This window comes from Pholcus phalangioides, unplaced genomic scaffold (assembly GCF_987345545.1).
Source record: "Pholcus phalangioides strain wild (caught in Gottingen) unplaced genomic scaffold, Ppha-v1.0 ptg000011l_1, whole genome shotgun sequence".
Lineage (NCBI taxonomy): Eukaryota > Metazoa > Arthropoda > Arachnida > Araneae > Pholcidae > Pholcus > Pholcus phalangioides.
The window spans coordinates 16,050,194-16,066,205 of record NW_028301604.1 but is presented as its reverse complement, the minus strand read 5'-3'; the positions used below and the strand labels follow the sequence as shown (position 1 = coordinate 16,066,205).

Genomic DNA, 16,012 nt, shown 5'->3' with positions numbered 1-16,012 from the left:
ATAACCTTGCATTGTCCCGTACCAATCGATACTGGTGTCCCCTTGTAGAAGCAGTCAATTGACGGTGTACTAATAATTCATGGTCCATCCTATCCATCCAGTTGAAAATTTTGAACACTTCGATCATCTCTCCGACACCTGTGATCATCCAATGTAAATACATTAAAAAATGAAGTCTCTCTTCATAACTCAAGCCCCGCATACCAATAAGGACACGCATAGCTCTTCTCTGCACCCCTTCAACCAAGTCTATGTCCCTTTGTAGATATGGTCTCCAAAACCTCACAGCATACTCTAGTCCAGGACGAACTAAGCCTTGGAAAAGCAGAAGAATGACTTTAGGAGAATGCGAAGAGACCTTTTTGAAAATGAGACCAAGCATACTATTTGCTTTTTTGACCACCGCTGAACAATGTTCAGAAAGCCTAAACCGCTCATCAATGACAATTCCGAAATCGGTGACCGGAATAGTGACACCATTCAACTCGTAAGAGAACCATAGGTTGTTCGAACCAAAATGAGTGATCATGCACTTCTCAACGCTAAACATCATGCTCCATTCATTAGCCCATGCTGTTTAAGTTGGTCTGCAGCAACTCCCTATCACTTTGATTCCCGATTTCCCCCATTAGCTTCACGTCATCTGCGAATTTGCTAGCAATCCCATCGATACACTGATCAAGTTTATCGATAAAAATTATGGGGCCAAGGACACTTCCTTGAGGAACTCCATTTGTGACCCATGTCCAACCAAAGAATTCCCAGTTCACCATTACTCATTGTGACCTATCTCTTAACCACGGTTCTATCCAATTCAGCAAGTTGCCCCCATCTCATGTAAACGCTTCAAAAGTTTACCATGTTGAACCAACACCACCTATAGAACAAGGCCACACGAAGCTCATGACGTTACTGGAGAAGGCATTTCACCTATTGCCATTGGATATAGCAGGTCGACACATGAGATATGTTTACCTTTTTTGCAGTATATCCAATGGCAATAGGAGAAATGGCCTTCACTGACATCACAAGCTTCGTGCGGAGGCCTTGTTCTATAGGTGGTATTGGTTGAACCCGATCGAATTCCTTCTGAAAATCAAGGTAAACAACATCTACATTTTTGCCCTTACCCACAGCCTTCGTCACGTGATCATAGAAGCAAAGGAGGTTAGTCACACATGAATTCCCCTTCCTGAACCCATGCTGATTATCCAGCAATACATTATTCTCATCTATCCTCTTCGCCAACTGCCTTTTGATAATAATTTCCAAAATTTGCGACAGGGAGCTCGTCAAACTCACTGGACCATAATTGGACACAGCTTCTCTACTACCCTTCTTAAATATCGGAACAACATTAGCAAGTTTCCAATCCCTTGGGACGATACCCTCAGCAACACTGCTCCTGTATATCTGTGTGACTAACCCCAACAATTCATTAGCGCATTCCCTGAGAACCCTAGGATAGATATCATCTGGTCCTAGTGCTTTGCTTGCACATACATTTTTGAGAAGCTTTAGGACCTCAACGTCCTCCAATTGAATATTGTTGAGGATTTTATTACCCCCATGCAACACCCTTATATTGAATATCATGAATATCATCTCCATTAAAAACCGACGCAAAAAAAATCATTGAAAGTGTTACACATGTCTACATTGCTCTCTAACCTAGACCCTCCTATCGACAGGGGGTCAACTGTACCCTTACATCCATTATTGACGTATTTAAAAAATGATTTTGGGTCAGAGCCAATGTTATCTGGCAACCTAGATTCAACTTCCTTTTTACTGTCCCTTATCACTTTCTTCAGCACTCTTCTTTTATCAGTAGACAAATGATATGTCACCTCTTTCACTTTTATACTCACTGAATGCTCTTTTCTTTTCAAGATAAAGGTTACGCATGCTATCCGTGAACCATAGAGGGTGCAATGTACAAACACACTTTTTTTGAACAAAGGGTATGACTTCGTGCAAAACAGAGGACAGCTTCGTACTAAACTCTTCCCATTGACTTACCACCCTGACTGATTCCAACTGGTCTTTGAAAACTTCCGCTAACCTTCCTCTCAAAACATCAAAGTTAGTTCTCCGAAAACAAGGAACCAGTCTTTTGTTATCAACCTTACCTGTAGGAAAGTTACAGTGAAAAATGATGGCACGATGATCACTGGAAGAAAACTCGTCCCCCACCAAAACATGTTCAACAAGATCCTCAGAACTAGTAGGAACCAAATCCAAAATAGCAGTACCCCTAGTGGCTTCTGATACATGCTGATGCAAAAAATTATCGAGCACCAACTTAAGAAAGTCCCTTTCATATTGATGTCCAAATGAAAGATTCTCCCAACCTATACCCGGGTAATTGAAATCATCAAGTATTACAACCCTCTTACACTTACACATGTAGGAAATTTCATCATGAAGTTTGGTGATGTAGTTTGGATCCCTATTTGGTGGGTTGTAACAAACCCCAACAATAAGTTTATGACGTCTTTTGTTTTCAAGCTCAACCCATATAGTTTCAATATCACTTCTCTGCACGCGTTACACTCTGTAGCCTTCAAACATGATTTTACATATATCAACACTCCATCCCCTTTCCTATCAGATCTATTTCTCAAAAAAGTATCGTATCCTGAGCTGTGTAAGAAAGATTCATCCCCATCTTTTGCCCAATATTCTGTAATGGCTATAAGATCCAGGCCCTCCACAACTATCATAGTTTCTAAAAAATCCTTATTACCCAAGCTCCTGTTATTAATTAGGCATTCATAATTAGGTAAGCTCCTGCATTAAAAACAACCCAATACTTGGTGTGTATGGGTATAATATTTATGTGTCAAATAAACTGAAGAGCCAAAAAAACTGGTACAGGCATGCATATGCAAATAAAGAGATATGGAACCAATCAGAGTATGGCGCTGCGGTCGGCAATGCCTATATAACATAACAAGTGTCTGGCATAGTTGTTAGATCGGTTACTGCTGCTACAATGGCAGGTTATCGAGATTTAAGTGAGTTTGAACGTGGTGTTATAGTCGGTGCACGAGAGATGGGACATAGCATCTCCGAGGTAGCGATGAAATTTGGATTTTCACGTACGACCATTTCACGAGTGTACCGTGAATATCGGGAATCCGGTAAAAAATTAAATCTACGACATCGCTGCGGCCGGAAAAAGATCATGCAAGAACGGGACCAACGACGACTGCGAGAATCATTAAACGTGACAGACGTGCAACCCTTCCACAAATTGCTGCAGATTTCAATGCTGGGATATGGGCTTTCGGAGCTGAAGGCCCACTTGTGTACCCTTGATGACTGCACGACACAAAGCTTTACGCCTCGTCTGGGCCCGTCAACATTGCCTGGTCTGACGAGTCTCGGTTCCAATTGCTTCGAGCTGATGGACGTGTACGGGTATGGAGACAGACAACCTCATGAATCCATGGACCCTACATGTCAACAGGGGACTGTTCAAGCTGGTGGAGGCTCTGTGATGGTATGGGGCGTGTGTAGTTGGCGTGATATGGGACCCCTGATACATCTAGATACAACTCTGACAGGTACGTAAGCATCCTGTCTGATCACCTACACCCATTCATGTCCATTGTGCATTTCCACGGACTTGGACAATTTCAGCAGGACAATGCGACACCCCACACGTCCAGAATTGCTATGAAGTGGCTCCAGGAACACTCTTCTGACTTTAGACACTTCCGCTGGCCACTAAAATCCCCAGACATGAACATTATTGAACATATCTGGGATTCCTTGCAACGTGCTGTTCAGAAGAGATCTCCACCCCCTCTCACTCGTACGGATTTATGGACAGCCCTGCAGGATTCATGGTGTCAATTACCTCCAGCACTACTTCAGACATTAGTCTAGTCCATGCCATGTCGTGTTGCAGCACTTCTGCGGGCTCGTGGGGCCCTACATGATATTAGGCAGGTGTACCAGTTTTTTTGGATCTTCAGTGTATATGTGTGTGTTTATGGACCAAAGGTTTCCAGAATATTCTTTAAAAAAATTACACTGTTAAAAATAGAAATGATTTCTATGACTTAGACACGTAGAGTAAATCAGCAAAAATATAAGTATTGCTGTGAGAAATTCAAAATATAGAAAATTTATTATATTGAAACTTTACTGTATTTCATCACTGTATTGTTACTGGGTAATCAGAAGTTCATGGCCCCCACAAGGGGTGGGCTGACAAGGCTCCAGCCCTGGGGCCCGGGAGGTTTTAATCATTTTTTTGTTTTTTCACGCTATAAATTCATCATAAAGGGGGGCCCGTAAAATATCCCAGCCTAGGGGCCCTGCTTCAAGATGTGGGGGCCATGCAGAAGTTCACAAGTTCATATTTTTGGTGTCTTTTAAGGGGGGTCCTCATAGATTTGTAAGATTCCTTCCTTTTGTCCATTGTTTTGCGATTTTTGAAATTATATTTCTTTTTTCCTCCTAGGAAAATTACACTGAAAGGTAGATACCTTCAATGTATCCATCTTTGTGTCTCTATTGATTTTATTTTTCATGCATATTAATACATAATTTTAACCAGTGTCCATAAAAATTCACAGAAAAATAGAACCGAAGTTGCACCTAAGTAAAGCAAATGTGATTATGGCCAATCCCTCGAGTTCCAGGCTAAAATGAAACTACACGGTTTAAAAACAGCTTTGGCAGAATAAGACTATAACACCCATTTTGTTGGGAATACTACTGTTTGCCCAACAATCCTCTTGTGCATGGCATTTGATGTTGCACAAAAGGGTTCTATTCCATTCAGAAATAAACAAAATGGGATGAAAAATGTTGAGAAAACCCTTAATGTGTCTCCCTTCCTGTAAAAGCTTTCAAAAACAACTGTTTAAGTGCAATAAAAGAATATTTTTGGTCAAACAAAACCTCTCATGAAGCTCTAGGCTGGTGAAAAAAGTAAAACTGACGAGGCAATCTGACTCATTCATTATAAGGGAAGGGAGACGTATTCTCGTTTTTAAGCCGGGCTAGAGTTTTTTGCCCCTATTTCTGTGGTGTTTGGTCAGAACATGATATCTCCAAAAAATGGCTTTGTGATCTAAAAGTAAGTCATGCTAATTATAACTAATTAGAACTGAGATAAATGCACAAATACGTGCGTACGGCTAAGCAACATGCTGATGTATATTTGTATTTGTGCGTATGCTTTATTTTTGATTTTTAAATGACAATGAAAATACTTATATGTCAAAAATGTGATTGTGGAGTCATGTTCTTAGAGAAACCATGATGAAGACCAGAGCTTAATGCTCAGTACTTCGCACCAACTATAGCAACAGCAATCTATACCACTCCTTTAATTAACTTTTAACTTAAACCAGTAATTAATAAACTTAAAACACAAGCTAAAAATATACATAGTGTGTTCAGTCTAACATCACATAATCATGTGAAAAACAATTTCTGTGCATGCATAGCAATGTTCACAACAGCAGTGTTAGATGGTGGTGCTCAGATTCCCTGTTTTATTTTGGAAGGCAATCTCAATCAGAGGCATCCACACTATCAATCTTTAGAGGGGGCACAAATGGCTTAGGGGTGGGTCACAATGAATTTCTTAAAGAGAAATTTTGAGTTCTTATCCTTCAAATAGCATTGAAATTAACATAAATAACTAACAACATATAAAAGTATTTTCTTTTGATGTTTTAATTAAAAAAAAATTTTTTTACACCAAAAATTAATTTTTTATCATCTGAGGAGGGTATAAGGGGCTTGTGCCCCCTGCTGTGTACGTATATCATCCCAATATGGGTGAAGAGGTAGGGAGCAGAGCTGATGAAATTTTGCTGGGGGGAGGAGAGGGTCAAAAATAGCTAAAAATCTGCTGACCTAATACTTGAATGGCCCCAGTGTAATACTATTTCTTTTTCTTTACTTGTCAAACCGTAGTGAAGGAGAAAAAAAAAGTGATTGCTGAGGTAAAGGAAAAGATCAAAAACAATTTTCATTCAAAGGGTTACCAATGAAGAGTCTCAAGAGAAAGGAAAGAATATGAATGTATTTTTTTGCATATACAGAGGGAAGTGTGTATGTTAAGGGATTAAATTATTATAATGTATCAAAAAGCAAGTATATGGTGTAATGATGAAGTTTACTTAACCTTTTAATGGCTAATGTTCTCAATTAAGAACTAATCAGTTCTATTAATTATTAAAAAAATATTTTTTTTACATGAAAACAGTTGATTTTTTTTCCTGAACGTGTGAGATTCCAAATTTAATTTACAAAACAAAAATTTCACTCATTTCAGTACTTTTTTGAAATTTATTTTTAAGGAAGAATAAGACAATTTTTTTTTGTTTTTAATTATAAAGTTTGTTTCTATGGACAAGGGGCAAGTTGGAAAACATACAGAAATTTTTTTTTCGTGAATTTTTTGGTTGATATCTCTAAACTAAAGGATCAGAAGGAAAAATAACAGGAAAAAATGTAGAAAATCAATTTAAATCTTAATTCGGCCAGTAAAAGGTTAAACTTGATGGGTTGAAAAAATAAAGATTGGCACATAATTGCCAGGCATAGGGGATAAATATGGTAATAATGCAATGAAGATAAGTTTTAGTCCAGTGGTTACAGGCGGAAAAAAATAGATGTAACACTTCTGGTTTGGTTGGAAAACTATTGTTGCTTTATATTCCAGTATAGTGGCACCATGTGATGCTAACAAATATAACTGATATTGCTGGGGGGGGGGGGGAGAGAGAGAGCAAGTGCATACATTTTCATTTTAAAGTTTTTAAGTTCTTGAATCTGGAACCCCAACCATATTACAAAACAGTAAACTCAGTAGGTGGTCTGAGATCAACAATTATTTTTATGTATCAGTGTCAAAATTAATATAAGTATATCAAACTTAATGTTTTTGTTATGGAAATTCATATTGAAATACATTCATATAAATTTTTAAATCCTGAACAATAGAGGAAAACAAATTATGACTTTCAAAATATTTATCAATAAACATTTGATTCTTTAAAAAGAAAAAAGAAATGTAAATGAATAAGTCAAAGTCAAAAAAACTTATTTTTATTCAAGAAATACTATAAATAAATAAAAATAAATAACACCTGATATGTCAGACATATAACAACAAACAACATTCACAATGAAACTGAAACAAACATAAAAGAGCATCAAGTATTGAGCTCCTGGTAAATGTTTCAAATTCTGTTCTAATATTTTAGATCACACATCACAGTATTTGTTATGAAATGAAAACTCTTTAACCCCCCAAAAACATTGAAACACCACATAAGTTCACAGATTTCTACTAAGCAAATATAGTTTATGCCCTTGTCTTTAAGCAGTGTGCTGGGATGATTGAAGAGTAAAAATTCACAAATCTATCAAAATGTTTACATAATTTTTTTTTAAAGCAAAAATTTTAAAATAAACTATGTTCATGATATAAAATTTAGATTGTCAGGCAACATTTCTATGGAGTACAAATATTGAATTTCATATTATCAAAGTATTATTTAAATTACAGTATACAGATATACAGATGTGTCTCATCAAGATTGCCCAAACACAACCAGATTCCTCTAGTGTAATACATAAAAAATGCCCAAAGAACTACCTGTATGACCCATAGTTTTCGAGAAAAATGCGAAAGAAAAGTATGACGTCATATCCGGTGCAAAAAGAAAAAAACTTTATTGGAAACATGAACATCGATATTTACATATGTTTACATAGGAAGATGTTCAAAATGCCCACCGCTGATATCGAGGCATGCATTCACGCGTTGTTCATGTTTTCAACAAAGTTTCCTTTTTCTTGGGTTGTACAGGTACAGTTCTTTGGGCATTTTTTAATGTATTCCAAGCGAGGAATCTGACTGCGCAGAGTTTGGGTGGTCTTGATGGGACACCCTGTATAATGTTGACACAATAACTAGCATTTTATACTATAGGAATCAAAAAGGAGAAAAAAAATCGATCCTTACTATTTGACAAGAAAATTTTATTTTTGTTTTACCATGATATAGGCTGCTGCTTTTTGAAAGACAGAGTTAGTTGTAAAACACTCAGCTTTGAGAATTATTCAAAATAATGACATCCTACAATATTATTATGCTATATAAAAAGTTATAAATAGAAATTTCCATGTAATGTTTCTTTTCTGATTCATTACAACTGGTACTTTGAACAAGATAGATTTTCTCACATATTACATTGTACAGTGTGACTTTGCAACCATAGTTCTATGGTTGTGACGTGTATGAGCCATGGATGCATTTGCTTAACCCCATCAAAGCATGTAAAATGACCATTGTGTGCAGTGGCGTCGGAGCCGGGCGTGCTGTGGGTGCTCGAGCACCCACGGAAGTTTGTAGAGCGGGTTCGAGCACCCACAGAATTGATTCAAAAATCGAAATTTCCTATATGAATCTCAAGACGGGCACCCACAGGTTCGAAACAGTTCCGACGCCCCTGATTGTGTGACAAAAGAAAAATGAACACCTCATGACAGAAGAATGAAGAGCATTAAGTTGTGACTCAGAATGTCTGGCTTTATTTTGTGACAATTTGGAGTAAGAGTTGAGGGAGGGTGTGGTTAAAAAAAAAAAATCCATTCACGCTAGACGGCTATTGCATTTATTGATGTTCTTATGTTAAATTTTAACAGTAGTTCTAATAACGCACAAAATAAAGATGTGTGTTATAACAATCCATGATATAATGAGGTGCTACTGCATTTAATTTGATTCATTAAATGTGAGTACTATTATTTTCATTTCAGGTCCTTCTTGATTAACATTGTAGATTTATTTAAAAACAGCCCCTTTTAATTTCACAATATGAGAATACTGAAATTACTGATTAAACAAACTCAGTAATCAATATTTCATAAATTAGAATATTATATTATTGTGTAGCGTGGCACAAAATACTTGAGTGAATCATTCTAGTTTTATTGCTGAGTAGCACATTTTATGATACACGTAAATACCTCAGATCAGCTGTAGTAGCTTCTTGACATGTTTGGCTTCAGATACCTGCGACTTTGTGCTTTACTTGAAACATACATCTCTCGTGTGGAATAATCCATGTCATAATAACTTCCATTAACTTGTGGCTGGAATTAAAGAAAAGGTAAATGTATGAAATAAAAGTGTGGAGTAATATAAATCTACAATAATTTTTTTATCTTTTCTCATCACCGTGAAGCATTATTGTAACTCTATGAATGGAAGCTGTTTTTTTCCCTCCTTATTCTTTTTATACTCCTGTTTAGTGATTCCTCCCCACATATAATGTGTCTTTCTACTATAAAGGGTACATAGCTAACTCCTGTCGCCGCAAATTACTGGCGAAACGTTGATCCTAGAGGCATACTTCCAATTAGAAAGAAAGTATCGAAATAACGTGTATATAGACTTCAGATACGTCATTCATATTGCAAGGGGTTGTATAGTTATTAAAATAAAAAAATACTTTTTATATGGACACCCTGTCTTCAAACACCCAATTAGAAAGTTGTTGCTCTCTCCTGAATTCAACAAAAATTTCCACGCTTTTAAGTGCAATATTCGCTAAGATATTTGAATTCAAAAATCGGAGAAGATTTGGGGGAACCCAGTATAAACTAACATGAATGAACGCCAGGGGCTCTGCCACCGGACTTATCCCGTTGCTGAGATCTCTTCCAGTCCAGCTTCGTGGCAGAGTCTGGAACAAAGTGAGTGCACCTAACAGTCTGAGTGTGTAGCTAGTGTTGTGATTGATATTTCAGTGCTGCCATCTATATTTCAAATTGTGAGTGAAGTGTGATGATTAAATATTTGTTACGTTGTAGGCCTGTTGCTCTCTGTGGCGAGACTTTTTAACGGGGAGATCGGCTCGCATTCACGCCTTGATGTTAGAAACCACAGAAAACCAACTTCAGCCGACCACCACTGTGGCGCCGGTGGGGTTCGAACCCGGATCCTCGCCCGTCACTATGACCACTCGACCACCACAGCGGCAGTATAAACTAACAGACAAACACTTCTTTCCCATGCTTATTGTCTCCAACTTTTGTATACAAATATCTCAGTGAATAGAAACTTGGGAACGTGGAATTTTTTTTTTGTTGGACTCAGGAAAGACAGTGCAACAACTTTCTAATTGTGTTGAGGACGGTGGCTGTATAAGAGGTTAACATTGTTATTTTAATAATTATACAGCCTCTTACAATATGAATAATGTATGTGAGGTCTACACGTTATTTGCATACTTTTTCTAATTGGAAGCATTCCTCTAGGATCAACGGTTCGCCAGTAATTTACGACAAGAGAAGTTTGTTATGCACCCTGTGTATAAGAGAGAAAAAGAACACATAGGGGAGGGTGAGGGTGAAAAATAAAAAAAAAAATCTGCTGTACTTCTCTCTCTTCTATTTCTATACAACATGCGAACAAAGAAACCAGTTTTTTCTGAATTATCGCCGATACTTCAAGTAGAGATCGTCCAAATTTGAATTGTTCCAACGTTTATGGTGATCCTGAGTTTGTTATACAATAATGCCCGTAAGTTACGCTATAGGTGAGACCGATGACAATCACATAAGTCGAATTCGCGTAAGTCGGGGTACAGTTCCCCATAGAAATACGTATAAATATTAAGTGATTGGGGCCAAATTTTTTACAGAACACTTTTATTTTTTTTTCTTACTATGATTATAAAGCTATGATACTCTTCTATGGCTTCATGAAATCTAACTTGCGTTGTGACTGCAATCCGGTCCGGTAAAAAACACCGCGTTCCCCAAAAATCTATGCAAATAAAAGTCATATTTTATACCGTTTGAATGTTGTGATAACACCTTGTCCCATCAAAATAAATGAACCACTTGTGTTTGGATTCAAGAAAACAACTTTCGGTGAGTTGATAAACTGGAGTTCGATTTCAGGTATGAAATTGTGATCTTGGTTTATACAGGGTAAAACCAAATTCACACTGGTAAAAAATACGTACATGCAGACCTGCCAACTCTCCGGATTTAGGCGGGAGACTCCGGATTTTTCATCCTTCCTCCCGGTCTCCGGATTTGTTAAAATTTCTCCGGATTTTGGCAGAAAATTAGATTTTACACGAGCTTTCACGTTGTCGTGACCTCAATGACTGCCATCGTCGTTAGGGAAAAACACCCATAGAAGACAGCCATGGTCATTTCCATTGAGCAGCCATAAAAATAGGCTTGGTGACCGTATTTAAGCAAAGACGTGACTTTGTTTACATAGCGTTTATCGGCAATCATTTATGAGAGGCATGACCTTGGTTGCCGAAATTCCTGTATAATCGTTATCGTATTCCATTAACAGTCTTGCGGTAAACACGAGATTTCTCGTCATCAGCTTTGTATTTCGAAGTTTTTAAATTGTTTCCTCCGATTAAATATGTCTTCAGAAAGGAAATATAAAGTTTTAAGGTTTAAGCTATTTATAAAGTTAAAAATATAAAGCTATTAAGACTACATATATCCAAGATTATCAATCATCCTGATAGCATCCACGAAAGGAGACACTTATGTTTTATTAACAGTATGTAGATGTGATTTCTCTATTCTGCATGGAAAGACTGACATGGAATTATATTCTGCTCGGGGGCAACGCAGAACCTGCCTTTGGTGGGGGGGGGGGGAAGATGTAACTTTTTCTTAATTGATTAAAAAAAAATTTTTGTGAATTTTTTTTTTTGATCTAGTCTATGAGTTCTGGGGTGGGGGGTACCCGCTCGGGAGAATCTCCGGATTTCTGGATTCCAAAAGTTGGCACGTCTGCGTACATGTAATATATATATTGGGTGCATAGCTAGCAGCACGCTGCAAGCACTTCAAGTTACTGGCGAATTGTTGATACTAGAGGTATACTTCCAGTTATAAAATTTATCCAAATAACGTGTGTACCTCATAAGTCATTCGTATTGCAAGGGGTTGCATAATTATTAAAATAAAATAACTTTTTATGCAGTCTCCGTGTGCTCAAAAACTCAACTAGAAAGTTGTTGTATCCGCATTCTAAATTCCACATTTCTAAGTGCAGTAGGGGAGAGTGGTACAAATCCACCACACTGGGCGATTCCGCCACCCCATTTTACTGGCTCTCGTGTTGTTGCTATGCGTGAGCTTCAGTCGGTACCGCCATTGCACCTGTTGCGTCTAGTGTGTGTGTGCTGTTTGCAAATAAGTAAATTTTCCTCATTGTTCTATAGTTTTCACTATCTGTTAAACTTGTGACATTCGTAGAAAGGTGAGTTGTTTTCCAGTTTTGCTAGAATTATAAACAAATAGTGCACATTATCAGGTACTTGGTATGAAAATTTCATTTGTTTTCGTCCAGTACTTTGTCAGCTGTAGGGTCCAAACTACAATAATGTCGTAATGGGGTAATTCCGCCATGTGGCGGTATTGCCCTAATCCAACCAGTACTTATTGAAGATGAGAACGCTGCTTCTGAAACGGCAGATTCAACTGTAATCACCGCAAATAATTCAGTATCAGGAGACTTGGATACTAATCCTCAACCAGGCACATCCTCGGAAATATTTTTAAAAAAAAAACAATAGAAGAGCTCTCAGCAGTGCCAGCAAAAGACCCTGGACTCAAAACCAAAACTGGTAAAGATGGAAGCAGCACATAAGTTATTTTAACATCTTTCACCTATGAAATCAATTCTTGAAGATAGGAAATTACAAAAAGAGTTGAAAGAAAAAAAGACACTGAAGTTAATTAGACACAAAAGGAATTGAAAGAAAGAGAGCATCCAAGAATAAATAAGGTCGATATTAAGACCGACAAAAACAATAAGAAAAAAGTTGAAAGTAGACAGGATTCAAACTGAAAAAAAAAACCAGGATCAGCGCAAAAGTCAATAAATTGCAGTCTGAAAACCTTAAAAAATAAAAAATGAAAAAAAGCAGCTAAGAAAATTATGGCAAGAGGAAGCTCAACTTTGATGAAGGTGATGATGACATTTTTTTGGTTTATTTGATCCTGATGTTGAAATGTGTGTGATTTGTGGAGAGTTTGGTAATATCGAACATCGGTACCGCTGCATTATGTGCTCAAAGTGGGCTCATTCTGAATACAGTGGATACGACAGTCCAAAAAATTACATTTGTGATTTTTGCATGCGACCATAAACGATTTCACTTGTTATTATGACTTGATAGGCCTATTAATATTTTCATCTCCTTGACAACTTAACTCTGGATTTAAACTAATTGCTGGGCTATAAATGTTCGTAATGTTTTTGTAATTTGTAATAAACATACGTTTTTATGTACTGTATACCTATGTGTGGCATTCTTAATTTAAAAAGAAACTGTATCTAATAGATTTACCTTATGGCGGAATTGCCCCACTATATGGAGCAAATCCGCCACTTTGCACAAACTTTTTTTTTTAATATATCTAAGTTATAAAAGAATTATTTTTTTCAAAAATAGCAAAAGGTACAGAAATGATTTATTAATGTGTTTACATATTAAAAAACATTTTTCAGTTAAAGTCCGAAAAAAATGTTTTTGTCTTAAAGTGGTGCCATTACCTCACTTTACCCTATTCGCTGAGATATTTGAATTTCAGAAAAAAAAAAAGAAAAACGGAGAAAAGTGTTGAGAAGAAACGGCATAAATGCGGGTAAAATGCGTTTTACCCCTGTATACTGCAGCCTCTCAAAAATCAGCGTAGTTTCATCAGATATCACGTTCTGATCGAATAAAATAATTCTTTACACTTATCACTTTTAATAATTTCTATCTCAGTAGTTTCGTGATTATGATTGAATTTCATAAAAGTGTATTTTTCACAGAAAATCACGCACTGGGGGTAAGTCGGAGTATTATTGAATTTGGTAATAAATATCCATTTAAATGGATCTCAAGCAATAATGCGCAAAAAGGGAAATAAATATCCATGATATTACATGTCCATAACTCGGAATTTCACCAACAATAACTTTGCTCAGTGATTTTCAAATTGGTATGCCTCTCTGCAGTGTAGGATACAATATCACGCAGGTGTGCTGAGAGATATTTTTGTAACAATATTATATTTTGAAGTAGCAGTTTAGAGTGATTCCCAACGTGTTTTTCTCTCAATATTTCCAAAAACTCTAAGCCTTTGTCAGCGGTGCATATAACTATTTTGAGCTGATCCCAATCAGAGGCGTACGTGCCTGGACTCCCCTTCCGAAGACGATCAAAAATTAAATTTTTTTAAAATATTTTTGTTAAAAAATTAAAATATCTAAAGAAATCATTAAAAAAAAGATTGCTACCGCAGGGAGTCCCACACCGAGGGGTTAGCGCATCTCTTGGCGAGTATAAAAAATGTTGCCGTTCGGAATCGGCAATAAATTGTAGGTCCTGATCACCGGCAGCCCCCTTGTGAAAAAAATGACAGTGGTGCTATGAAAATGATGGAAAGAAATCGCCTTTATATGCTGTCTTAAGACTTTCATTAATTTAAGATGCTTTTTAAGGTTAGTAGCTCAAAAATCTCTGGAGGAAACTCCTTGTTCCCCCCACCAAACCCGGTGTACCCACTTCAAAGGTCAATGTTGCGTATGCCCCTTACCCCAATTGTATAATTTGTAACAAATTCGGCTAAATTTGTCAATAAGTAACAAAACAAAAAATTAATAAAAATAACCATGTAATAATAATGTACATTGGCTCACAAATTTTACATTTATGTGTATTCAAATAATTTCTCAAATATATGTAATTCTGCGATTGCTGCATGACATCAAAAGCATCATCGCGTCCAACGTACTGCCATTACGTGAATTCAGTGAGAGAAGATTCAATAAGACGTGAGCAGTTTTATTGCCATTTTACATATCCTCATAATCGTTCTGTCTTATTAGTTCAATTAAATTTTTTTATGCTAATAAATTAATATGAACAGTTTTACACGGCTAATTTGAAAACTTTTCTCCTAATATCGCAAAGGTCAATCTAAAATTTGCTAAAAAGGTTTGCGAGTGGCAGAAAATTAAAAAAGAAAAAATACAGGGGTTGGACAAAATAATGTGAACATACCTGTGCAAAAAACAACACTCGAGGGAACCTGTCGTATACGCCCGCCCTCTAGTGTGGAAGAGTTTCACTTAGTGGGCGATGATGTGCACACATCAGTTTAGTCGTAGCAGTGATAGCGTTCTTATGCGATGTATATTGGGGCGTTAAAACTTCATTATGGCTGACCTCACAGATTTCGAAAGAGGCAGGATTGTTGGAGCCCGTCTTGCCGGGGCCACAGTAATGAAAACGGTCACCCTTGTTGGTGTCGGGAGAAGTACTGTGTCGATGGTAATGACAGCCAGCAAACAGGAAAAGACATCATCTACCAAGCATAACAGAGGCCGAAAGTCGAAGATGGCTGATAGACCCAGAAGGGTTTTGAAGCGGATTGTGCGGCCAGAAAGCACAAGATAACAGCATCCTAGATAACATCTGAGATGAACACACATCTACAGGAAGGTGTATTGACAAAAACTATCCGCCGTGAACTGCATGCAGCAAACATACAAGGTAGAGCGACTATTCCAAAATAATTGGTGACACCATGCAATGCTTTGAAACGACAAACATAGTGTCACGAACATAAGAATTGGACACAACAACAATGGGAGAATGTCATCTGGTCAGACGAATCGTCGTTCACATTATTCCAGACTAACGGACATGTTTACGTTTGGAGAACGCCAGCACAAGCCTATGACGTTGATTGTCTCCTTCCTACTGTTAAGCATGGAGGGGGGATTAGTGATGCTGTGGGGTGCGATGTCTCACCGTGGTCTCGGCCCACTTGTTGTCCTGGATGGGCGGGTTAATGCAGCGGTTTATGTCAGTATTCTGGCCGACCATCTTCATCTAATGGTGCAATATTTGTTCCCTGATTCTCGACCTGTGTTCCAAGAAGATAATTCGCCCGTTCACACTGCTGGAATTGTCGGAGACTG

At 37.4% G+C, this 16,012-nt stretch overlaps 1 protein-coding gene across 1 annotated transcript in view; it reads right to left on the bottom strand.

The window, feature by feature from the left end:
- Positions 1–7,067: 7,067 nt before the first annotated feature.
- The window catches only part of LOC149080125 (uncharacterized), a 51,232-nt gene continuing 42,287 nt past the window's right edge, over positions 7,068–16,012 (bottom strand). Inside the window, exon 12 of the mRNA XM_089239139.1 lies at positions 7,068–9,138. Within this exon, the coding sequence (XP_089095265.1) occupies positions 9,019–9,138 (120 nt within the window). The 3' untranslated portion in view covers positions 7,068–9,018. The remainder of the gene's footprint in view (positions 9,139–16,012) is intronic.